The sequence below is a fragment of the Oreochromis niloticus genome, linkage group LG8, assembly GCF_001858045.2.
Source record: "Oreochromis niloticus isolate F11D_XX linkage group LG8, O_niloticus_UMD_NMBU, whole genome shotgun sequence".
In the NCBI taxonomy this organism is placed as follows: Eukaryota; Metazoa; Chordata; class Actinopteri; order Cichliformes; family Cichlidae; genus Oreochromis; species Oreochromis niloticus.
The window spans coordinates 25,179,274-25,203,883 of NC_031973.2; the positions used below are offsets into that span (position 1 = coordinate 25,179,274).

The 24,610-nt window shown below is 40.0% G+C and overlaps 1 protein-coding gene and 1 long non-coding RNA gene across 3 annotated transcripts; both read right to left on the reverse strand.

Annotated features, from left to right (window-relative positions):
- Window positions 1-2,577: 2,577 nt before the first annotated feature.
- sap30bp (SAP30 binding protein) lies at window positions 2,578-20,863 on the reverse strand. Of its 2 annotated transcripts, none has more exons than XM_003438664.5 (10): window positions 20,707-20,863; window positions 18,839-18,948; window positions 16,927-16,971; window positions 11,659-11,698; window positions 7,432-7,520; window positions 4,822-4,913; window positions 4,594-4,706; window positions 4,460-4,518; window positions 3,695-3,782; window positions 2,578-3,307 (listed from the first exon to the last, which is right to left on the reverse strand). In XM_003438664.5, the coding sequence occupies exons 1-10, from the start codon at window positions 20,816-20,818 to the stop codon at window positions 3,129-3,131; spliced, it is 927 nt and encodes a 308-aa protein (XP_003438712.1). In that variant the 5' UTR covers window positions 20,819-20,863; the 3' UTR covers window positions 2,578-3,128. The 2 variants fall into 2 exon arrangements, with proteins under 2 accessions (XP_003438712.1, XP_019217628.1); XM_019362083.2 differs by having other exon boundaries at window positions 4,409-4,518.
- An 802-nt stretch (window positions 20,864-21,665) lies between these two features.
- Window positions 21,666-23,125, reverse strand: LOC112847651 (uncharacterized). Its single transcript, XR_003221308.1, has 2 exons — window positions 22,861-23,125; window positions 21,666-22,607 (listed from the first exon to the last, which is right to left on the reverse strand). It is a non-coding gene; the product is annotated as an uncharacterized LOC112847651 (long non-coding RNA).
- Window positions 23,126-24,610: the final 1,485 nt, after the last annotated feature.

The window sequence follows — 24,610 nt, forward strand, 5'->3', positions numbered from 1 at the left end:
ACCCTGTATATGTTACAAGACCACGACGCTAACAATTAATTACTTTGGTAAAGCTGTGCTGTAACGCGATTACGAGCGTTGAACGCAGTGTAGCGAGAAAAGCTTCCTTATGTCAAATATCTCTATACAAGCACAAATAACTATCCTTTACATGGTAATAGAAAGCTATGTTAAGTGTTTGAGGGTGACATGTAGTGCAGACTATGTGAATAATTACCTCAATAAAAACACAGTTACTCTGTCATTTTACGGGTAAAATGCTAACAGAAAAAGTAACATTTGTTTTAATTAGGTTTAGCTAGTATTTACGACGGAGTATTAGGACCACATTATGAGAATAAACTGTAATGTTCACATTTGGACTTTTTTTTCTCAAAATAATATTAAAATTTCAATCTTGACATTTTGACCTTATTGTCCTTTGTAGCTGTTAATTAGGGTTAGGAGAAACAATTTAGTTTTGTTAAATAGTGACTAGGATTTTTTTTTTTTTTTTTTAAATCAGGTTTAGCTACATTAACGCAAGTTTTAAAATGTTATTAACATAAGGTTTTTTGTGTACACATTTTTGAGTCAAATCGTGACGACAGTGGATAAATGGGGTAAAGTTGTAACCTGCTCAGTACAAGCTGTACATTGGGTGTGTCTGGCGGGCTCACCTCCAACGTGTAAGCCCTCTCTTGTTGCTTTTGAATTATAACCCAAGGGGAAAAGTCAAGGTTTAAAAAGAAAAAACAATAAAAATGAATAATCAACCTTACTAATGTTTTGTGTATGAAGGTTTATAAAAACACCTTGCAAATATACTGCTACATACATGCTCATTTTCATATGTATATTTTAACTTCTAGATGGCTGAATTAATGGGACAGTTTTCAGGAAAGAGGGGCCTTTAACTTTTCTCTGTCCAAATTCTACCAGTGTTATCAGTGTTTTCGCAGTTGGATGAGTGTTTGAATATTAAATGTATGAAGAGTATGGTGGTGTATACTGTAAAAGCTAAAGTAAGTAAAGCCCATCAAGCAAATAGTATGACGGTGAGTCAATGGAGAGATCCAAGCAACTTCCAGCTGTTAAATGCTCCGGGAAGACTTGCCAGGTGCTCCCAGGAACCTGCAAGGCATGACTAAGGGACAAACAGGCAGGTCCCGCCAAAGCAGAGGGCCTTCATAACAGCGCCTTTCATGGAGGTTATTGCAGTTAAAAATGCTCCACAGTAGAAGTCAGTAATAATATGTAATAAGAAAAAAGCAAAAACAAATATTGATAAAAATGTAAATGTAAAAAGACAAAACACTGAGGAAACAAAATAACCCAGAAACAGTAACAGTACATCAACAAAATTAAGAACAATCCAGAAACCAAGAAATACTGTAGATAAAATGCGCAATACTGTCCAACAGGTGGATAAAAGGCTTAAAAAGCTTATTAGGCACAAAAAAGGTAATATTTGTAAAGAAAACTCAAGTTGAAAGCTTTCAACACTGTTTCAGTCAGATAACGTCAGCTAAACGTGATAAAACAACTATCCAATCAGCTCTAGTCTGGCTGTAATTGCATTTCCTCTATCCTCAATCACTGAAGCTTGGAGAAATCACAGTGGAGCCACCAGCAGTCTTGTTTGTCAGCCATTCATTTGCATTCCAGGCTCTGCAAAAACATGTTGAGATGCAACAAGAAGACGAACACGCAACTCTACCAAATGCATGACTTCTATAAAGGCTTGTGGCCAAATGTGGGTATGATTCAAATGAATTTCATAAATGAGTCACTGCTAAGCCATAATCTGCACTTTAAACCCCCCTCAGGAGTCGCACCGACAGCTCAGATTCAGAACTCAGAGTCTTCTCCAGCCTCTAAAACCAAAGGTTTAATGACTGAGAACCAATTTAGGAAGTCAGCTTGTGATTGAGGACAAAATATAAAGTTAATCTCAAAGCTGTGCACAGTATATTTAAATCACAGTCTAATTGCAGGCCACCGTGGATGATTATACGACAACAACACGACTGGGAACGCAGGGTGAGGTTCTGATAAACAACCGGAAAACAAGGAAGACATTTACTTTTGCATATTTCAGATATTTAGTTAGGCAAGTTAAAGGACTGCACCCACCTTCCAAGTATGAAAGGTTATGAAAAACTATGTGCAGCTTTTAAAAATAACTCAATGGGATGTGCTGCTGCTTTAAAATTCAAGGCAGCTCAGAGCCTGCTGATTCTTGCCAGCTTTAACCCACTACAGTACCTCGTAATCACATAAATGTCTTGACACTCCCCTTTCCAGAGAAGTCAGATGAGGAGTGTGAGGTTAGAGTGAGCATAACCTCACCTGGAACGCAGATGCTTTGCCCTGAAAGAAAAGATAGAAACTGTTTTAATGTGTTGGCGGGTGTCTGCAGAGATTCTTCAGTCCAGTTTCAGGCCAATGCGTGCAGTCAATAAGAGCTTGTTCCTGAATAACAACAGAGCCTCCTTTCAAAGCACAAAGATGCAACGCTCTATTAGAAGCAGCCATATGTGAAACGACAGAAGAGGACTGAGTGATCACAGTTTGTGCAAATGACCAGAAACCAAGTGAAAAGGCAACATCGCATCCATTTATTCACCTTCTTATCAATACATATGTACAAGTGTAAAAAAACAAAAACAAACATCTCCGCTCAGAGTCATTCACTGTGCCACAGAAGGACGATTACAATCGAGTGCTACAGCAGGCATGAAAATACTGTACCACAACTATGGATAGAAAAATAAACTTCAGACATTTCAACTACATCTGTTCTGTGAGGGACCCTTTTACAGTTTCAACAATTTTCTGTCTTAAATAAACAAATGTTGCCATCAAATAAAGAAGAAAAAAAAGCACAATGACATAGTCGCTTGTTTAGAAAGATCTGCATGCATCAGATTTACAGAGGAGTATTGTCCCCGTGCTCAGTTTGGCTTTGTGATGCCATAATGCAGATACAATCCCAGAGATAGAAGGCAGTTTTTAGTCTTTGTGAGTCCACAAGGAGCAGAAAGAATTTGTGGGCTGGTTCTGAAAATGTGTCCATCACTTTTCACATATATAACAGGTGCAGCACATTATAGGCCATCGGTCACGCTGCAGCCCGTTCATCATCCTCACTGCTTTGCTTTCTTTAAGATGGTACCCACCGCGGAGATGACGGTGGTCTTGGTGCCGCTTGCTGTGGTTGTTACAGAGACGACGGCGGGCAGCGTGGCTGTGGTTGTGATGAGGGTGGGCTGGGCCAGGGTCACGGGGAGTGCAGAGTCCCACTTACTTTTCCTCTTCTGGGCATCTGTGACATAGTAAACACAGGGGAGGAGTCAGTAAGAGCAGGTCTGTGTTTTCTGGATTAACCAATTGGCAGGATGCATCTCTCATCTCATTTTTGTAACCGCCTGCTAGCATCAAAGCGCTTAAAAATTATATTAATTTTAAAATTGTTTATACCGTGTCTGTTATCTGTAACAATGGCTTAACAAACAAAAAAAGCCTGAAAAAGCAGCAAAGAAAAAGAAGAGCCGGCTTCTTGGAAGCAAAATAGAAACAAATAAATGGCTTAAGATTTTTGGACTGTACTTCACTAACCCAATAATCTCACTTGTTCTTGTACACCTGAGGTCTAACCTGATCACACTGCTACTGTAGCAAGCTGAAGCTAGCAGATGTTGCAGTGTTTTACCTGTGGATGTAGTTGTGGTGTTGCTGGTGGTGGAGGGTGCTGTGCTGGAGGGGTTGGTGCCCTTCTTAGTCCCCGTGACAAACTCAATCTGGAAAAAAGAAAAAAAAAACAACACAAACATATTAAAACACTGGTTTAAATTGTTTGATTTATTATTGTTTGAACTTGACTGCAGTCACTGAAAAGCTCTACTTAAGAATCTACAGCAGAGGATTCAATAACATGTAAGTGAAGCATTTTGCACAACTACAAATACTGTGGACAGCTCTGATGTCTCTTAGCTTGAATACTGTAGCTACATAACAGTGGGTTCATTTCACATCAGGCAGAATAGCTGATGTACTCTACATGTTCATTCAAGTCCAGCTCAGTGCAACAGCAGGAATGATACTGCTGATGGCAGCAGGTATCACTATGTTTTTAAACAACATCGTCCTTGGAAACTCCCATCTCCCATCTCTCCCAGCATTTAGCTGTCTGAAATGATGCCCAGCATAAAGTCAAAAGAATCCATAGCAAAGAAAGACATACTGGGGGGGGCCGGGGGAGCAGACGGTGGTTTTTATGTAGCAACACAGAATGGGTGAAGCCAACAAGTACATCTGCCCTGGGCTGGGCCTGAGCTGCTGTTACGAGAGCTCAACTTGGCAACATTGATTTCTGTGTGTCAGACGGAGGTAAAGTAGAAATAAAGTACAGCTGGTGGAGACTTGCCCCTGACGCAGATTGACAGAGTAATCCACTCTTCTTTGTTGTTAGGCTCACCTTGGTCCGTTCCTTCTTGGCTTTCTCCAGTTTGTCCATCTCCACCTTCTGAGCTTTGGCTGGAGGATTAAAAGCAATTATGAGTGCTGATTTGAAATCACAGAGGACAAGTAAGCAAAAATAAAAAGACCTACCGAGAGCTTCATAGTAAGAGTCTTCCGACCAGGCATGAGGATCGAACATATCTTTTGGGTAGTTGGTTCCCAGTTCATCTATAGCGCAGAACTGAATGAGCTTCTCGTAAATACTGAAAACAAAGAGGAGCTTCATAAGAATCAAACAGTACATCTGCTGTCACGTGTAGCTGTCAGCCCATATGTGCGTTTGACGGTGTGGGTGCAGTCTCCAGCTGAGCTGCATACCTTGGGTTTCTAAATTCCTTCTTTTGCTGGATGTGCGCGTTTGTGTCAAAATCTCCATGGAGCTTCCTCTCATACAGCTTATGAATCTTCTCCTGTTACAAAACAAACAAACTGGTGAAGGAAGAGAACACGCACGCACATGCACAGTCACCGCTGTTACAATTCACTTTACTTGTGTCACAATGCAGTGTCACTTAGGTAATAAACAACATGTTTATACCAGGAATGGAGTTACTGTAGATGAGTTTCCTGAATTTGCTGAGAAATATTTCGCATCCACGTTCAACTAAACCACATAGAGCTGGCACATGTACCCAGATCCACAGTGATGCATGAGGTCTTAATATAGAAAAGGTGGAAGAAAGCAATGAGAAATAAGAGGATAGTGCTCTTGTTCATCCGTAGAGGTATCTTTATCATCACTACATGTCTAGGTCCACTGTTACTGTGTTAACAACAACAAAACTAATTCCTGTGCTTCTAATATTAGTGTTTTCTAAACAGCCATCCCTACTGGCTGGATAATTTGATGTAAACAACAACAAAAAAATTATTTTTGAAGATGTACTTTCTGACCTTCCTCAAGTAAACTCTTTAGATGTGCATAATAAACCCCCGATTTAATTAAAATATCTCGTGTGGAGTCTTGAGATTAACAAGCACACTAATATTAAACATATCTGGACTATAATGAATTCTATTTACTTTCAAGGTTCAATAAGCATCCCTCTGCCACATGTAAAACCACAAATAGGATGTTAATAAACAGTGAAATAAACAAGGCAATGGCTGAAGGTAAGCAGCGAGAATGTCGCGAATAGATACGCACCAAAATATGCAGTTTGTTCCAAGACGAGTCCATCCCTATAGACTCCCAAGAAAAATGCAAAAACAAACATGCTCACAGCATTGTCACTATGGACACTCTGCACCCTTAAAGTAACTGTATGCCCCACTTAAATTATAATTAGTTGCAAGTTAAGCATTTGTTATGAGAGCAACACTTAGGTGTTGTAACACTTTGGTTGGACAAATGACATTAAAAGCCCGAGCTTCATTTATACTTCTGCACTGATGCATGTAGATCCTATGAGATAACCTATACAAGTATAGCTGACAACTTTGTCAGCATTTAAGAACTCACTGGCAGTGATGTTATTTCTCTTTGAGTTGAAGAAGTAGCCAGAAATGCACCAGAGGAAGCTGAGTGACAGACTGTCTGCACCCATGTTGTCACATTCCAACTTGTAAAAAAATCTTTACAAGTCTTCCAATTTGACACACTGTCTATAACAGGTACAATCTTCAAATATATACTTTACAATGATGTAAACCCCCAAACAAGCCTACTTGTGGCATATAAAACTATTGGAGCAGTTGCAAGTGTATTTTTTAATGCTTGGCTAACACATGACAGTGCTTCTGCTGCTCTGATTTGGACGAGTCTGGACACTTCCTGCTTTCAAGGTTTTACTTGAATTTCCAGCAGCAAAATTTTCCAAATGCGGACATATTTATTTAAAAAAACAAAAAAACCACAGATATTGTGGTCCACTTTTCCTAAAACAGGAATCTTCTCCAGAGATATCCGAGTTTCAGACTGAGCTCAGGGAGTTGGCAGCCAGTGGATCGCTCTAATCTGCTCTAATCCCAAGGTCACGGTATGATTGCAAAAGGCATTTGGAAACAGTTCACATTGTGGCTACATTCCAGCGCAGGTGAATTGACAGGAAAAACAGAATATTTGCGAAATCCAATTAAACCATACTGTGAGAGTACATGTGCTGCAGCTCCTCTAAGCCCAGAGGGCAGGGATATCCAGGCCGTTCTGGTGAAGGTGAATCATTAGTTGTTCGTCTGATAGGTGGGGGAGTGTCAGCCCAGAGGGGATACTGCTGAGCTGTTCACTTACTAAGTCAGCTGTGTGTCCTGACCTGCCTTTGCTCCTCAGAAGACAAACCTAACTGACTGAAGCTGGAAACGCTGAAAATGCACAGCAGCGAAAAGAAATCAGCGGTGGTGACGCTGAGCTGACTGAGGATGACACTGTGTGCTGGTTTAATTACAGGGGTGCGCCTCAGAATTTATGTCGCCACCAGAATGTATTTCTAACCCGAGAGGGAACAAGTGAAAACTAAATTATTCGCTTGGCGTCAACAGGAGGTTATTTTCAGTGCATAAACATCCCATATGTTTCGTGTATGGATAAGGCAGCTTCGAACCTTTAGAGTTTCAAACTTGAAGTCTAGGTTTTTAAATCTGATCTTATGCCAAGGCAGTGAGCGCAGACTGTTTTCTCTCCCTATGGAACCAATTTCTTCCTTTTCAAGCTAATGACAAGTTCTTTTAGGAGGATGAATTTACTACCTGGAAAGTAGTTATCCAGCACATAAACAAGTCTACAAAAACCCCAGATTATTCCATCAAGCCCTTATAAAACCCACAACCCCTGCTTTAACCACACACCCTCTCCCCTCAATCTGATTACCAGACATAACTGTGGCCTGGATGGTGTTACTCAAGCTGCTTGCATGATACAACAGCATTAAAGTGTGTGCTGCAAGTGAAATCTATGTGGTTAAGTGAACGTTTAACAGTGGTGCTGGGTACCTGTAGATGGCTGGAGCAGCGTCCAGGGGGTTCGGGGGGGATCTTGATCTCGTCAGGTGACATGTTTCTCACCTTTTCTGAAAACAGAGCTGGAAGGAAGACAGAAAAATAAACATAAGCCTTACTGTGCTTTCACCTCTGTGGCTTTTCCCTGCGTGTCTTTACACGTAGGATTAGCTATGTTACACAGCTAAAATGTAGTGTACATCTACCAAATGAGAAATTGGAGAGAAGGTGGTGGAATACGGACATGAATTGGAGAGGAAACTCGATTAATGCGCGTCAAAGTATTACTGGAGAATTCCTGAGCACCCTTGTGTTCATCTTACTCCTAAGTGTGTGCCAGTAAGTTTTACAGGGCAGTGTGGTATGAAGAGAGCATGTCCCAGGCAGGGAGTGGCTGCTGTTGGGGCTTGTATAGAGAAGGCAGACTCCTTTCCTTCCCTTTGGACCTGTCCTTTGTTTTGTTCTCCTTGCTCGACTTGTCTCCCTCTGCTCTCTCTGACTGCAGGCCAGGCATTCTTCTGTGTCACTCTAATTCTTAATCACACAGACACAGTCATTTGGAGCTGTCAGTATTTTGGTGAAGAGATGCTGCAAGTGTGTGCATGTGCAGATGGAGGAACTCGTGTCTGCTGAAGTTCTATGAAGAACACTGACAAGTAAAAACCTGACTGGACATGAAAAGACCAAAAAAAAAAAAAAAAAGTGCTCACTGTGTCTTGTTGAACACTTTAGCCTACAGAGCAGAGGAAAATCCCATCATCACATACACAGAACCCAATTACTTTCATTTTTATATTTAGTGTTTTTATTCAATTCAAAAGAAAACCTAGCTTTCAATCAGGGAACATAAGAAGAAAAAAAATCCCGTTAGAACCCAAGTCATTTATCAGAGTACATATTCAAATTCCTGAGACTAGACCAAAAACCAAACCTGAGCTCCCCTTCAGGTGTTACAGGTTTAAAAATAGACAATTCTCTTAGCAAGCCATCATTTAAAATAGACTGAAGCAAAGTGGAAAACCTGTGTTTGGAAATAATGGAGGCTGCATCATCTTGGCTAACGAGGAGAGCACCACTCGGCTTGGTCTAAGTGCCTAGCTCAAAAGAATGCATTAGTGCGTAAGGGCTGATCTGTGATTTTTTTAAAAAAAAAAAAGATGATCTCCTCCGTTCCCCTAACAATAAGAGGTAATGCAAAACATTGCTAAACATACTAACTCCCATCAAATTCAAATATTTTTCAAAAGATAAAGTGTCTGCATTTTTATCATCTGAAACATGTTTGTGTTATTTTTAGTTAAATATAAGCTCTAAATGATCTGCACACAAAAAATGATCACTGCACTCTGTTTTCTGATCATTTCACATCATCCTATCTGCTCTGTTTGTGAGCAGAAACATTACTGCAACACAGTTAAGCAACGTCTGCACGTGGGTAGTGTGCCAGAGCTGAAATCTGCTGGTGTGCAGACACGATGCTAATCATTTTCCATTTTCATTGGCCTGCTGATCATGATCATATGGGTCCACAGAGCTGCACATGTTCATACTGTTTTGGTGCACTTGCCCGCATGTCAGAAGACTAAGAGGCGGAGCACCTCCCTTTCCCTTTGTTCGATAGCTGATATGGTTATAGTTAACCTCCCCCCGCTGGGGTAAAGGAGGGGCAGGGCGTTCCCTCTGTGGGCTAGACACAAAAATAAAGCTACATGCATGTGCATAGGTTCATACGCATGCCTAAGATGTAAACTAGTTTAGAGATATATAGAGATATACAGAGATATTCAGTTACGTGAACATGAACTGGTCCTGTGTAAATAGTCTGTGGCACTAAACCTCAGTTATTAGAGACAGAAAACTTCTGTAGCCCCAAACAATAAAAACCTGACAAGGCAAGTCCGATGACTCAGAGGCATTAGGTGGTAGCTTGGTATTTCATTAAACTCTCTCTACACAAAGACTTGCAAACACTATCTCACAGTGCTGCTGCAACACGGGTTTAACAGTGTGGAAGCCTGCTAATCCACTTTAAAACAACCCCAGATTTACTTGATAATTTTGTGCCCTTGTACAAACTCTAAACACTAAAGTAAAGTGCGTCAGATGGTAAGTGTGAATAAATCACAGCCTGTGTAAAAATACAAAAATAAATAAATCCCTGCTAATTTTTCAGCTCAGCATGGGGAGGAATATTCTCAAACAACAGGAAGAATCTGAGAGTAATAAACAGACAGAGAAAAGATTATATTCAGTTTCTAAATCACCATCTGTCTTCCTAAAAACAGACAGAAAGTCAAAGTCTGTGCCCTGGGGTTTTTTTCTGGGAAAGGCAGACAATGTCCGTCCCTTCAGTAAACACACAAAGAGCCGTCTTCAGCTTGCTGACAGAAGGCTTTTGGCCAGATGCTCTGTGACATTTACTGACAGACAAGACGGAGGAGCCGAGCTCCACTGCAGGAATGCCAAGGGTCCGGGCTCGGGCTATGAGTCACACTCTGACACTACAGTACACTCATGGCAATAGCAACTGCTTTGAAAGCTTTAAAATCGCTCTAGTGCATCTCCTTTTCCTCTGGGACTTATTTTTATGCCTGAGCCAGGCTAGAGGTTTGGAAGAGGTGACGGTAGCGGGAAATTATTTGTGAGCAGAGGCTATTTCTCTCATGGAGAGTGATGGCAGATATTACACAGTGAGATGTACTGAAACCCTTTAAAATTATTTTCATCCATCTTATAAACAAATATGTTACACAACTCTTCTCACACTCGTTTTCTGCGAGACATTCTTTCAAAATAAAACATTTAATCCATGAGAAATCACATAATTTAAATTGTTATTATGAGTTGTCTACCCTCATGGCAACGCATTACCACATGTCGAATGGGCGTCGTGCTACCTAATCTGTGCCATCATCCACATCCAGCTGGGGGCTGGATTAACCAACAGCAGAGGGAGACTGTCAGTGCCAGAGGTTTACAGTCTAAGGTTTGGTGTATAAAACGCCACTCCCTGTATCACTCATATCCTGCCTGATTTGATGTTTCCTTACACACCTGTACAGATCAGTCATTACTCACTAACCACTGCCAGGTCCTTGTTAGTCCTTCATTTGTCAGTCAGTGGACAAAGAGGCTTGAACAAGTCAACTAGGTCAAGGTAGTGATTCATATGCCTACTGTATCAACACCCAGCTGGCATGATAAAAAAAAAAAAAAAAAAAATCTGATTCTTTCACATATTTTTGAAAGAAATTCAACAAGTGTATTATTATCCTTTTAAGCAAATAATGACAGTCATGTCTGAGGCACTCAGCTTTGAGTGCCGTTAGTTTCTACAAAGGATAAGTCAGAATATATACTGTATTTTTTCCAAAAGGTGTAATTTTCTACAACAATTGTTTTTTTTTTAATATAATTTTTTTAAACTTGACTAAAAAGGCAAACTGTGGATTTCCCAGGGATTACATTCAGCTAAAGAATCACAGGTTTTCTGCAAAGATATCAAGCTCTAATGTAAATCGAATGCAATTTTGTACCTCCTGGATGATCGTAGCAGCCATCTACATATCATCACATTTTTTTAAATTAATTTCAGGTGGGCTTTATTAAGGATAAAACTAAACTATTAAAGATTACAACTTTAACCAGGCACTAACCATCTCAGCTCCATGTGGCTAACCAGCAAAGCAACAAGGCTGTTGTTGGAAAACAATCTTTATAATCACTCAGTCACTTCATGTTAGCCAAGTCTTTCTATATACACAGTTTATGTTAAACTGTATTTCACTACCAAGTTTGGCTAATGTACTGAAGCACATTTATAGCCATCCACATTTCACTGCAATGAATGCCTCCTGGTCTTGTCTGCATCTTTACATTCATTCACAGTCAGTAACATAGTTACGAGTTCAAAAGTGGTGGCCGCTGATGTCGCTGCAAAGTCTCAGAGCGCTTACAGCAATATGACTTAATCAAACACGACACATAATATATGTATATATATATATTAGATGAGGTCTTTAAAAAAAAAACTTCTAATCAAGTCCATTTTAAGAGCTTGTGGACAAGAACAGAGGGGAAATATATCAAAGGCTTGGGCTAATACTTCTGTGTAGGGTCAGTTTATTGTTCAAAGTTAAAGATTGAGCATAAGGATTACTTTAATCCTTTAATTGCTGCTCTATATTCTGCGTGAGCGTGTGCGAGTTCGTGTATACTCACCAACTAGTTCCTTGGGGTCCTTTTTTTCTGCTTCTGAGATCTAGAAATCACAAGAAGAGGGGCGAAAGTGGGAGGGCAGAAAAATGAAAACACAGGGGACATTTAGGCCTCTTTTTATCATTAGTGCTTGATGGTGGGAAATAAACGCAGCATCAGTCATAGATATTATGAGATCATGATTCCTGCCAGGGTTTAGTTGGTGAGATGACTGATCTAATCAATCAAAGGTGTACAGGTGAAAAAGACAAAAGCTCGTTCTCTGTATACCTGAAACCTAAAAATCACAGAACCCAGAGAGAAGACTTCACACACTACAGAGCAGTTTCATAGCAGCAACAGAAGCCTGAACAGTAAATCTTAGAAGATTCCAGAGAACGCCTCGGCTCAGCAGGAGGAGGAGTCTTGTACAGCCCTTAAAATATGCCGCCTATTGTGCCAGCATTGTGGGCATAACACAGGTTCAGCACAAAAGAACAGCGCTGTTATTCACAGGAATCAAGCTGTCACCTAGCAACTGCACGGGCACTTCAAAGAACTGTCCTGAAGTGGGCCAAATCACAAGGTGGTGGTGGAGGAGGGAGGATGGCAGAAAGACATGGAAATACAGTAAAGAACCCCAGCGAAAAAAATTAGACTATTTGAGACCGAGCTTAAAAATAAATAAATAAATTAATTAATTAATTTAAAAAAAAAACAACAAAAAAAAAAACACACTCATCACTTCACTGATCCTCCAGTTGGCACGGCTTCCCCTTTTAGCTCACCCTCACAGTAAGGTCACAGTAAGCAGCTTTCGAGGACTACAAGGCCACACCAAAAATATTACCACCCCTTCAGATCAACAACAGGCCCTTCTAATTTCAGCCAACTGTGCACATCGTCAAGCCATCTGTCTAGCATGAGTAAACACGGACTTGTAACCACACACATACCAACATATTATTCACTGCAGGGACACTGATCATGTATCTACTCATTTAAGTTTTAATTACCGGAAACAGTGTAATAAAGGCCAATGCAACATTAACATAACAGAATATGGTGTTGAATACACCATAAGGGGTTTACTTCTAATTCTACAATTTCTTCTTCCTTGATGGGATTTATGTGAGACAGCTGTATAACATATCAGACTGTAGTGCCAATGTTTTATATATATTTAGCAAACTGGGAAAAAACAATTTAAGATTGACCGGATGCTTTAATTGTATCAACTACACTATAAACAAAGCGATATGCTTCCCTGTTAAAAGGAGCACTGCACTGAACATGAGGTTCAGTCCGTTTGTCACCAGGAACAGTTCTGTGTGGGGAAGACACAGAAAATGGTCTCCAAGTGGATTTGAACTTAGGCTTCTGCAGCAGCATTTTAGCATGTGGGCTGCCCTCTCATCACAGACCGATTTAGCACTGCTACAAGAGCAGGATTATTAATATTATTATTATTGTTACTAGTTTGGCACGGTGGCACGGTGGTTAGCACTGTTGCCGCACAGCAAGAAGGTCCTGAGTTCAATTCCACCATCAGGCCGGGGTCTTTCTGTGTGGAGTTTGCATGTTCTCCCCGTGTTTGCATGGGTTCTCTCCGGGTACTCCGGCTTCCTCCCACCGTCCAAAGACATGCAGTTTGAGGGGATAGGTTAATTGGATAATCCAAATTGCCACTAGGTGTGAATGTGCGAGTGAATGTGAGTGCGAATGGTTGTCTGTTCCTGTGTGTTAGCCCTGCAACAGACTGGCGACCTGTCCAGGGCGTACCCCGCCTCTCGCCCTATGACAGCTGGGATAGGCTCCAGCGCCCCCCGCGACCCTGAAAAGGATAAGCGGAAGCGAATGGATGGATGGATGTTACTAGTTTGTTTCCCTCTTTTTGGCTGCTCCCTTTAGAAGATGAAACAGTGGATCATCTGCCTCCATCTCACCCTATTACCAGCATCCTTTTTGTGTCACATAACCTTCTTTCACTACATCCATGAATCATCTCTGTGGTTGTCCTCTGTTCTTCATGACTGGCAGCTCCCTATTCAACATTCTTTGAGCAATTCTCACTCCTCTACACATGTCTCAGCCTATCCTCTCTGACTTTGTGTCCAAACCACTCGACCTGAGCATTCCCTCTGATATATTCACATTTCTATTCCTGTCCATTCTGTTCACTCCCAATGAAAACCTTTGCATCTCACATCTTTTTTCAGTGTCACTGTCTTCACACCACACACCTCACCATCTCAAACCTTCCCCCTTTACTCTTGCTGCTATTCTTCTGTCAAAATCATTCCTCTTCTCTTGAGAGCACACCTCCACCTCTCCAAGCTCTCTTAAACCTGCTCCCTGCCCATCTGTCATCTTTCTTGCTCATACATGTCCTGCACCACCCTCATTTCCCTTCTACTTTTACATGCAGCATCACAGTTTCTGTCTTCAAACTCCATCATTTGCTTTTTCTAGATCTACAAAGACACAGTGAGGCTCCTTCTGATCTGTACCATCAACACTTTTAGAAGGAAACATTGCATCTGCAGTGCAAAAAAGCCACAATGCTGCTCACTGATTGTCACGTCTCTCCTTAATCTAGCTTCAGCAACTCCTGGTATGGTTCATTAACTTCAGAGCTTTTTCTGGGCCAGCCTCCTTTCCACCCTTCATATCTGGCCTCACCTCCTTGACTCCATCTGCTCACTCATTTTCTTCACTCATGAGATCCTCAAAGTACTCATTTCACCTTCTCAATACACTCTATTCTTTTGTTAGGACATTTCCATCTGTATCCTTAATCACCCTAACCTGCCGCACATCCTTTCCAGCTCTATCTTTCTGCCAAGTGCTTTTCTTCTTCCTTAGTGTTCAAGCTCCAGGTCCCCCCAAGGAAGAATTAGCACCTTAGTGCTACTTGTTAGCATGCTAACCTAACCTAAAGATAGTAAAACAGATGCTGATGGAAAAAATGAAATACTGGAACGAATTGCCTGGATTTCGTTCCAGGCAATTCGTGTTACCCAAAATCACATAGATTTTGGGTAACACGAATGAGAATTATAGTTGAGAGGTTAAAAAAAAAATGTGTAAATGAAATAAATTGTTCACTACATCAAATAAAAACTGACTTTTTCACCAGATAGTACTAGAAGGTGAGCATAATGACAAAATTCAGAGCTCTACTCACATATATGTTAGACAATAATATCTCTAAATATTGGAGTTTCAGAGCTCTGTCACTTATGACATTTAGTTTCTACAATATCAATAATTTTTCAAAACTAAAAATATCCTTCGGCAAGCTTAAAAATTATGAGCAAGATTATAGAACAATCCATTTTATTTGATATTTTGCTGAAAATTAAAACTTTCAGGCAATTATTAAAATAGCATTACTGGAAAGACAACAGATTTTTGCCCCTCTTCTCGATATTTCAGTTGGTCACCAACTAACAGAAACAGTGCTTTGAAATTAAGCAATAGGAACTCTGATTCATGCTCTTCAAGGGAACGTTCTCCTGTAGTAGGAACCTCTGCTGCACAGCTATCACAGATCTAAAAAGAATTATCAACTTTATCAACAATACAAAGGCTTCACATTACAGATTATCCCCTCTATCTCCATTCCAGTAGACAGTTCCCCATCAATTTCCCACATGTGGGACTAATAAAGGTTATCTTATCCCCGAATATGTAAACTCAATGTTTTCTTAAGATTTCAGACTAGATCACAGTACAATCTAAAAACATTAAAGGAGAACTCGGATATATCCAACCACAGTTCTTACCGAGTATAACCTGGCAGTAAGTCATCTTTAGTATTTAGTCTTTGTGGTAAAATGAGGCACTGCACACTCACAATTAAGACGCGTATCACACCTAGCAGCTGCCAATCACAGATAAGCCAACTGCAAACAACAATGAAGTTTGAGGACAGGGTAAAAGCTAACACAAACATTCACTCTTGTTTTGTGTTTCTAAATCTAAACCCAGATATTAGCCTGTTGACCTAACATCTGCTTATGCAGACCACATCACTGCTGCTAGATTTCGCTGCACAATTTCTAGCAAAACCAAAATCTATGAGTAGTATCCTATTGCTTTATAACAATATCTTAGTAATGGTAACGATAGCAAGAAAACACATCAAGGCTTTAAACTCTCTCTCCCAACGTAGCCAAAATTACAAGACAACCACTGCCTTTAATGCAACTGTTCACAAAAGGTATTTGCAGCAGGTTTCAATAACACTACTAGACACACGGGCCTGTTTTCAAAAAAGTTGGGTTGCTTTGTAAAATAAAAACTGTCCCTTGTACACAGACATTCTCCAGATTGTCTGAATATACTTTAAATGATCGGACATCGATCGATTTAAATGGAGTAAACCTTCAGAGAGAATACAAACTGGTTTTTCTTCTGCCTTACTTCAGTTCACTTGTGCAGATGTGAATATGGTAATCACACTAGTAAAACAAATTGACTGCACTGAGACCCTTAGGAGTAGGTGGTCTCAGTCTGAAGCACTTCATTTATGGTGTGAATGGGATTCTTATGTTCTATAGTGAATAAAATACGGGTTAACAAGAGCTGCAAATTGTTTATTTTTTATTTTCATTTTGCACCACATCCCAACAGAAGAAAGTGAAGCATTTCCCTAAAAAGTACACAGAATATGTTCCATTAACTTGTTTCTCTTCCATGGCAATAAAGCTCTACATGTTGATACACGCAGCACTGAGAAATCACATCATGAACCACAGTTATCATTACCATACTGCAATGTCCTTTCATTGCCATCACTTCATGATGTGGCATAACCAACAGGCAAAACTCATAAAATCCCGGCCGCCATCACAGAAATGTTGTAAATCAAAGCCTCAGTCAGGCTATACATCCTCTGACTTACTGTTTGCGCTTGTTAGGTTTTTGAGTGACTCTCACCTTGGTGAACTGTGCCAAACAGTGCAGCAGGAAGCTGGCACACCGTCTGGCTCATACAGTTTGAAAATACATACAAAGGGTGTGGTTAGTATGGTGTGAAGGCCCAAGTAGTATGCTTTACAGAATCAATACTGCTGGTTCGCCTCTTCACTTTAAGCCACACATGAAGATGCATCAGCGACTCATAGTGTACTTCAAATCCATAAACCCACAGCACCATCTAGTGAATATGCTCTATCGTTGCATGTTGTGGTCGCCATCGCTGTGCTTCAGGTTAGTCACAAAACAGAATGACAAACTAATCAGGCTTAATCACTAAATCTAATCAATCCCACAGTGTTCAAATACCTCAAAATCATCTGCGTCCCTCCCCTCGTCAGATTCGTCCACTTCCTATAAAAACAAAAATGCAGAAGGTTAACACTGTAAGGGGCAAAAAGAAAAAGAGACCATAATGGGGAGCCAAGCAGCAGGACCAACAGCCAGCTCTGGGCTGAAAACCTATAAGTCAACTATTTCATCTACAAGTGGGCCTTAAATAAAAGATTTCTGGGAGGTTATAAGGCTAACTGTGATTTCTAGCATCTTAACAGTAGTGTGATACACGTCTGCCCAAAGAACACTTCAAATATTGACAGTTTAATTTAAGGTTTGATGCAAATTAAAACATTTGCTGGTGTGCAAAGGTGGCTACTGCAATAGTATGGAGAAAAAAGGGTAACACACTAATACCCGCTCTCATAATAATGCATGCATCTGTGCTTGAGTCTGTATTGCTTCTCTGCATCCGCTCTCAGCCCAACAGCATTGTCTGTATAGTTGTGACTTTGGTGAGCTACTGTAATCTGCACAAAGATGCCAGAGAAAACAAACAGCACTGTAATGGAGCCATGTAGGATTAAGGTCTATAACTCAGAAATGAGTTAGCATTTTGCAGTCCCACCTCCCTTGTGTCAAAGTGAATAAGTTTCTGGTTAGATGACTTGGTTACAACTATTGTTTGTGTTCCGACAAACATATCATACCTCAATAAATAGCCTCCACTTGTGAATTTCGAAGCTTTAAAAACATTTCAAAATAGAGGTCACTTGCTAACAAGTAACAAAAGCATAATTTATTATCCCAAAAATGTGCCAGTCTGCGTTCTGGTTTTCTTTTGGACAGAGTACAGACAGAGGTTTTCATCCATCACAAACTTGCCACTGCAAAATCCCAAATACACGTCACTGGATGTGAATGTTGATTGGTTGACAAGTGATAGGGAGGGGTGTGACAGCAGAGATTACCGGGGAATAGGAGAAGCGTGGAAAAATCAAAGATTGTAAAAACGGTAAAAGTACAGACAGCGCCTGCAGTGGACACTTCATTGATTTTAAACACTATTAATCTTCAGCTCTTTGTACATTGAAAGTTCGCTCTTTTCTGAGGCTGGCTGACAGACCAACAACATGACAAGTTAGCTCAAAGATCAGTTGTATCGCAAGTTGTTTTTTTTAACCCTGGCTCCATCTGACCACAAACATTCTCTGCAGGCAGACGGGCCATCAATGACCACCCACGGATTGCCTTCATGCAATCCCAGGTCAAGCATAAAGCAAGCATAGATAAGACTACATATGTGGCATTCAACATCAAACAAAGGAGGAACCATGGTTTGTCTTAACCAACCGTTAGCCTTTTAATGTTGAAGATTTCATCATTGATTAGTGGTCTTTGATCAACGGTCATGAGAATTTGCATCTTAATGATCAAGGAACTGACCTCCCAGCCCATTGTTCCTTCAGTGGTGCTAGTTTCAGTCATTATGCAAATGTACTGTTTATAAGATAGGGGAAACCTGCAGTCAGCTGAAACTGAAGAAGACACTTGGATAAGTGACGAAACATTTCTCCCACTGAAAACGCTACATCCAGATAAACAGAATCAACTTTTGGGGATGTTGAAAAATTGCATTTATGCTTAAAAGAAGTCAAATAATGTGACCCTAAAACTAAAGAAAAGAAAAGAGAAAAAAAAAGTACTTTGGTGATGCTGATTTTGTAGTGGGAAGATCCTGATTATGATGCAGATCCAACCAAGCAATCAGCCTTCCAAACCCCTCTGTACTCAGTGAAGATTCAATGTCTCAAAACATAACACATGCTCCGAGACCACACAACATGTGAACTGTTTTCCTGTCAGCTAGAGACATCAGTGGAATGGAACTGATTGATGAGTAAAAATAAAATCTAGAAAGCTAAGCACAGAATTCAAAACTGACCGAGTTGTTTTCTCTGCTGTCTTCATCTGCAGACTCTTTTTCTTCTGGGTCCACGGTTTGGTTCAGGTCATCCTCATCATAGCGATACACAAGGCTTCCTACACGCCCCCCTATTGATCGCAAGGGGGGGGGGGTCAAAGACACAGAAGTAAAAGAAATCAATTAGGCATCACTAGCAGCAAAATCATTCTTTTATTTCACACATAACTAATGAGTGATATCATTCTAACTATTGAAACCTCAAAGTAAGCCAGCCTATGAGACAACAGGAAATAGCCAAAGAAAGAGTTCGTCCTCAGTTTTAAATTGTCTGTTCTAGCCCTCATTGCCTATACTAAAGGCAACACTGGGACCTCACTAATGGTAATATACTCTGAAAACTTTACCGACTCCCTAAATTGGCACTTACTCGTGAATCCCTGCTCTGAAAGCTTCTGTGCCAACTAACAACCACATGTCATATGTCTCTCACTCTCAAGAAATTTACTTTAAGCATTAAAATTAGAAGAGCTCAGTGGACAATACTGATGTATATTTTATCAATGGGTTATTAATGTAAAGCAGTTTTACTGCTGGTGTAGTCGCTTCCAGTGGAGTACATTATGCACATCCATCTGTAGCTAATGACCACTTTCATTTGAGATTAATCCGATAATTATTCTGTCCAGTAACAAATTACAATGTGGGTTAGTAAAATTAGAATTACAATGATCTTATGTCACAAGTCATAATCCAGCAGTCCAGAAACAAATCAACAGTACATTTGTTCCCTGTGTGCCAACAAACAGGCTTTGGCTCTTTTAGAAAGGACGATATGAGGGAAAAAAAACATAATAAGGCCGACATGAAAACTGCCAGTGGATCACAACTACGGGAAAATATACTACATTTAGAAAAAAAATATATATACTACCCACATTCTGCAAAAGAAATCAAGACTCAAGCATAAGATTTCATTAACCAGTCTATGCAATTTGAGGACAAATTGAAATGAGATTGTTGTTACTGCCGGACATGGTCTGTGGCTTGCTCCATCCGTTTTAAAAATCTGTGAGCATCATAAGACTTTGCTCTACATATCTGTGAAACTGTGCGAAAGTTAAGAAAAAGGTTGTCTTTGCTTTTCTTCAAAGGCCCTTCATGAAACTGTATTTAAACTCTGTTAGGCAGTTTGATGACACTCATCTCCCTTAAATGTATCCAGTTAAAAAAAAAAGTGTACAGCCGTTGTCTTTGAGGAAAAACGTGTTTGATTAGTGGGTGCAGATTGAAAATGGTGAGTTGAAGAAATATATTTCAGATGCAGTGTTTTTTAAGCATTTTCAAAGTTGGGCTCTCGACTACCTCCAAACTTTCCGTCCATTAAAATGAATGGGATTGCGCTATCGAGCCGGTTGTTTTGAACGGTGATTCTAAAAAAGAGACTGGTTACTTGCAAACGTTTTCCACGAATAAGACTAGACTTTTTTGTTTTTTGACCACAACATACACCACTGGTGAGATTGTTGCAATCTCACCTCTGAGATTGTTGCAATCCCACCAGTGAACGAGGTCATTTCGGAGTCAAGAACACAACCTGGTATCCTGACACAAAACGCACCCTCCTCGGTTAATTAAAGACGCTTGTTAATTTCCGTTTGGCAAAAGTTTCTCTCAATAAAACAACACCATCCAGTGAAATATGCGCATATCATTTTTTACGAACAAAACAACATGAACATGAAGATCATCTAGAAAGTACGTTAACTAAGCTAGCTACATGCTAACGTTAGCTCCCACATGAAGTTCCGCAGTAAGGCTGGCGGAACTACAGCAAAGTATTTCATAGTCATTAAACGTATGAAAGGAAGTTAAATACTTTTATATACCTGATTCTTCTGGTTCAGGGTCAGAGTCGGGCTCTGAATCATCTCCATAGACCGCTAAAGACGACAGCAGCGTACTCTTTTTACCGCTCGCCATTTCTGTGTAGTATCGCATAAACGGTGGGTCGCAGAATATTCACGTCATCAAAACGGTAAGACACCGAAGGAACCGGTCTGGCACTGGGAAATGTAGTCATTCTATTGTTGTACCAGGAAGAAGCTTTAAAAATACTTGTGTAAACATCTCTTAGGCATTCATCCGTTACAGTTTACACCCAACATATGTACTTGGTATTGTAGGTATTGTACTAGGTATTGTTTCACAGACACGAAACACTAAACTACATTTATGCCAACCAAAACTTATAAAATCTGAATGATTTTATACTAATATGTCCAGTTGTGATGCTAAGACTTTTTAAAGTCTCATTTAAAATGTATTCTGCTTTCATACGCACTTAACCTGTGCTGCACATTATTGCATACATAACCTGTTCTATACACCTCCTGCAATATCTGACAACATGGTATTTGACTTTTTTGATATACTAGAAACACTAGATGCACAAAAACCAACACGTCTTATACACCACTGTAAAGCAAACAAACCTTCAGATCAAACACCCAGTATCCAGTAGGAGTTTAATAACAAAAATTATTTTGTTATTTTGCATTTCTGTGAAATGCTGTGAATATTTAATCTCTAGTTGTAAGAACTAATTAACATTTGGGAAACAAATGTGATCCATCTTCACTAATAACCCAAAGGAAGTGGTTTGAGCAAGCACTCATTCGAAAACTAGTAAATTGCTGTTCTTTCCTCCTGATTACATATGATGTGGTTTTGAATAAAGCTGTTATGATTCTGCTGTTGCCATACTTTTTGATGCTTGTGTTTCTGAATATTTTACTCTTCTGTGTGCTTTCTTTGTCCCCCTTCTCTACTCATAGCTGTTCTGTGCTTTTTGGGGGTCTCTTTAAGTTCCCTTTGCATTTTATTTTGAAGGTTAGTTTCTCACAGGGCTGTGTTTTTACTTCCCTCCATTGTTCTTTTACCTTCCTTCCTTCCTTAATACCTAGATTGAATTCATGTGTGTCTTATTATCATAATCCCCCAGCCTGGTTGCATATTTAATCACACTGAAATCACATTGAAACAGTCACTTTTTACTATGTGTGAGCGTAAAAAAAAATCACTAGATAAACATATGAATTTACACAAACATTTGTGTAGACTGATAGAATGGTTATGCATAATTTCAAATCACAATAAATTGGAATTGGAATAAATTAGAAGAAAAGGTTTAATAGTTATTAGTGTAATAGGGTTATGATTTTAGTGTCAGTTCATGCTATTTTTCATACAGCTGCAATATTGAAATATTTTCTTCTTGTAGTGAAAAGTAGTTTGAGTGCTCAGAGTAGAAAATCCAGTCCATTCACCATTTTACAATTCTTACAATCAGCTGCTTGGCAATGACGTGTTACAAAGTGGAACAATGGTTTGCCGTCTGTGATGTGGTCCGGCCATTTTTGCGGATACTGAAAAAATATATGGGCATTTTAATTTCATTCAAATTTTTGTTGAAGAAGCCTTAAAAAAAGAGTCCCATACTATGTAGCAAAGAAATTCAAAAGTGGAAAAGTGTACATTTTCTCTTTTATCTGAATACACTTAAATGACTCTGTCCTTTGAATTCTTCTGCCTTCTCTTCGTGTTCTTGTCTCCTGAGCTGCGGCAGCATCCGTACAGTAGAGCAAAGATGACCAGAGAGAGAATTACCAGGACAAACACTCCAATGACGGCAATACCACCTAGTGCCCACGGCTCCTGATGCATACGATGAAGGAACCACTCCACCCAGTCCTCAGGTGACCCTGTGGGTTTCTGCTGGTCTAGTGCACTGTATAGAGAATGATCAGCCAGATGAAAACCAGGTAAATATGCCCTGATATTTACCAACTCACACAATTTTTATTAATACCATCATTTGGCACTAAGAGCTGAAAGAAGCACATTATCTGCCAACTAAAAAAAGTTATTTCACACTCCAAATATCTAAGCAACAGATATGTTATATTCTTATTGGCACGGCCCATTAATCTGCAGATGCTAAGGGCTTTCGTCACCTAGCATATTCATTTTCAAAAACTCACCTCTCCACCGCCATGTCCTGCCAAGTGAACGGCTCACTGAGTCTTAACAGAACGTGAAAACACAGCAGAGTACGACAACAGAAAGCTTAGACTCTTCAACTGCTTTTCTGATCCACGAGCCGAACTAGAAGGTTTTTTTTAAATAGTCCAAAATAACAGATTACTTTCACTTCGAGCACAGGAGTGGTGTTCTGAATATGCAAACGTAGCACAGTTCCTGTTTGTATTTCCAGGTGACTGCCATTTCAAAGTAAAAGCAACAGCTCATGGTTAATGTTTAAACTCACAATGGCAAAGAGGAATTCTGGTGATAAGGAATGTGCACGATTGAGCAACAAGTCACTGATGACATTTTGATCCTCACTCTAATAGACTGTGGTGACTACAATAGGCATAAGAACAAAGAAATGTTTATTTAATTAAAGTATTTAACATCCGTTACATTTACAAAAGCAAGAAGGAGCAAAAACACATAAAAGTGGCGTCTCAGAAACACTGCCTTTCCTGTATGTCACACTACTATTTTACAATATAACGGGAATACATTTAAAACTGTTGCATCAAACAATGAATAATTCACATTTTCCATTGGCACGATTTGCTTCACTGAGCCAGCAGAGGGTGCTCTGTTTTTGAACAAAACGATGTTTCTGTTGAACTTTGTGTCCAGAGCACACATACATGTTGGAATGTACACTGTCCGTGTTGTTTCTCACATTCCTGATGAATGTGAACAGCATCGCAAACCACATTTGTAATAACTGAGTCACTGTGACATTTCAGGACGTATCAGCTTTTGTTGCCGTGTCTCTTTGCCAATGAAACTCTGCCACACAGTGTTTCATTGTTTTGGTTTATAATGAATCTTGATGAGTTGTGCCTCTCAGCTGGATTCCAGTGGTGTGGCTCTCTGGAGCCTTATCCAGTACTGGAAATATCATGGCACCAACTTCCCATCCTTGCCTGTTTTTGATACCCACTTAATTCTTCCAGAGAAGCCCGAAGAAGGATGGAGATGATGTTTCTAGGTGTGTTCTGTCCTGTCTCTTCCTCAGATGTTGTGTAAGGGTTGAACTCTTGAGGGCTGGTGCTTTGGCTTCGTAAAACAACAGCAGTGGATGCATGAGAGTAATATCATGAAGAGAACCGTGGCTGTGAGGAGGAAAACAAGACAGAGGGAGAAAAAAACAAAACAGAGACACGGGGTGGGGTTAGCACAAGCTGGGAGAGAATTTTGAGTCTAGAAATTTTCTACACAATTACTGGGTCCTATACTGTGAAGCAAGGACAGCATACTCAGGCAAGCTTAGTGTACCTGGGCACATGAAGGAGGTTATCAACTCAACAAGTCAACCCACAGCTTATTAATCTAGCTACAAGCATGTTCATTTAAAGTGGATAAGTCTACTGGCAGCAGGGTGACTGATTTTTACAGAAGAACATAAAACTACTTACGTTTAACTATTATTAAACGCAAGCACAAAAAACAGCTGCTGCAGGCAAACCAGCGTGGATGTGTGTGTTATTAAAAAAGCACTGTTGTGTGCTTTTAAGTGGTCAGTAAGACTTGAAAAGACCTACTGTTTGGAATAAGTGACTGGTGATTTTACACCTATTGGTTTCCTATCTCCACCATATACCCCACCTTTTATGTGAACTGCCTTCATATTACTGAATAACCCACAATTAACCCTTAAATTATCTGGATAAACCTAAAACCTAGTGATATAGGTGTCAGGGTTTGAGTTTT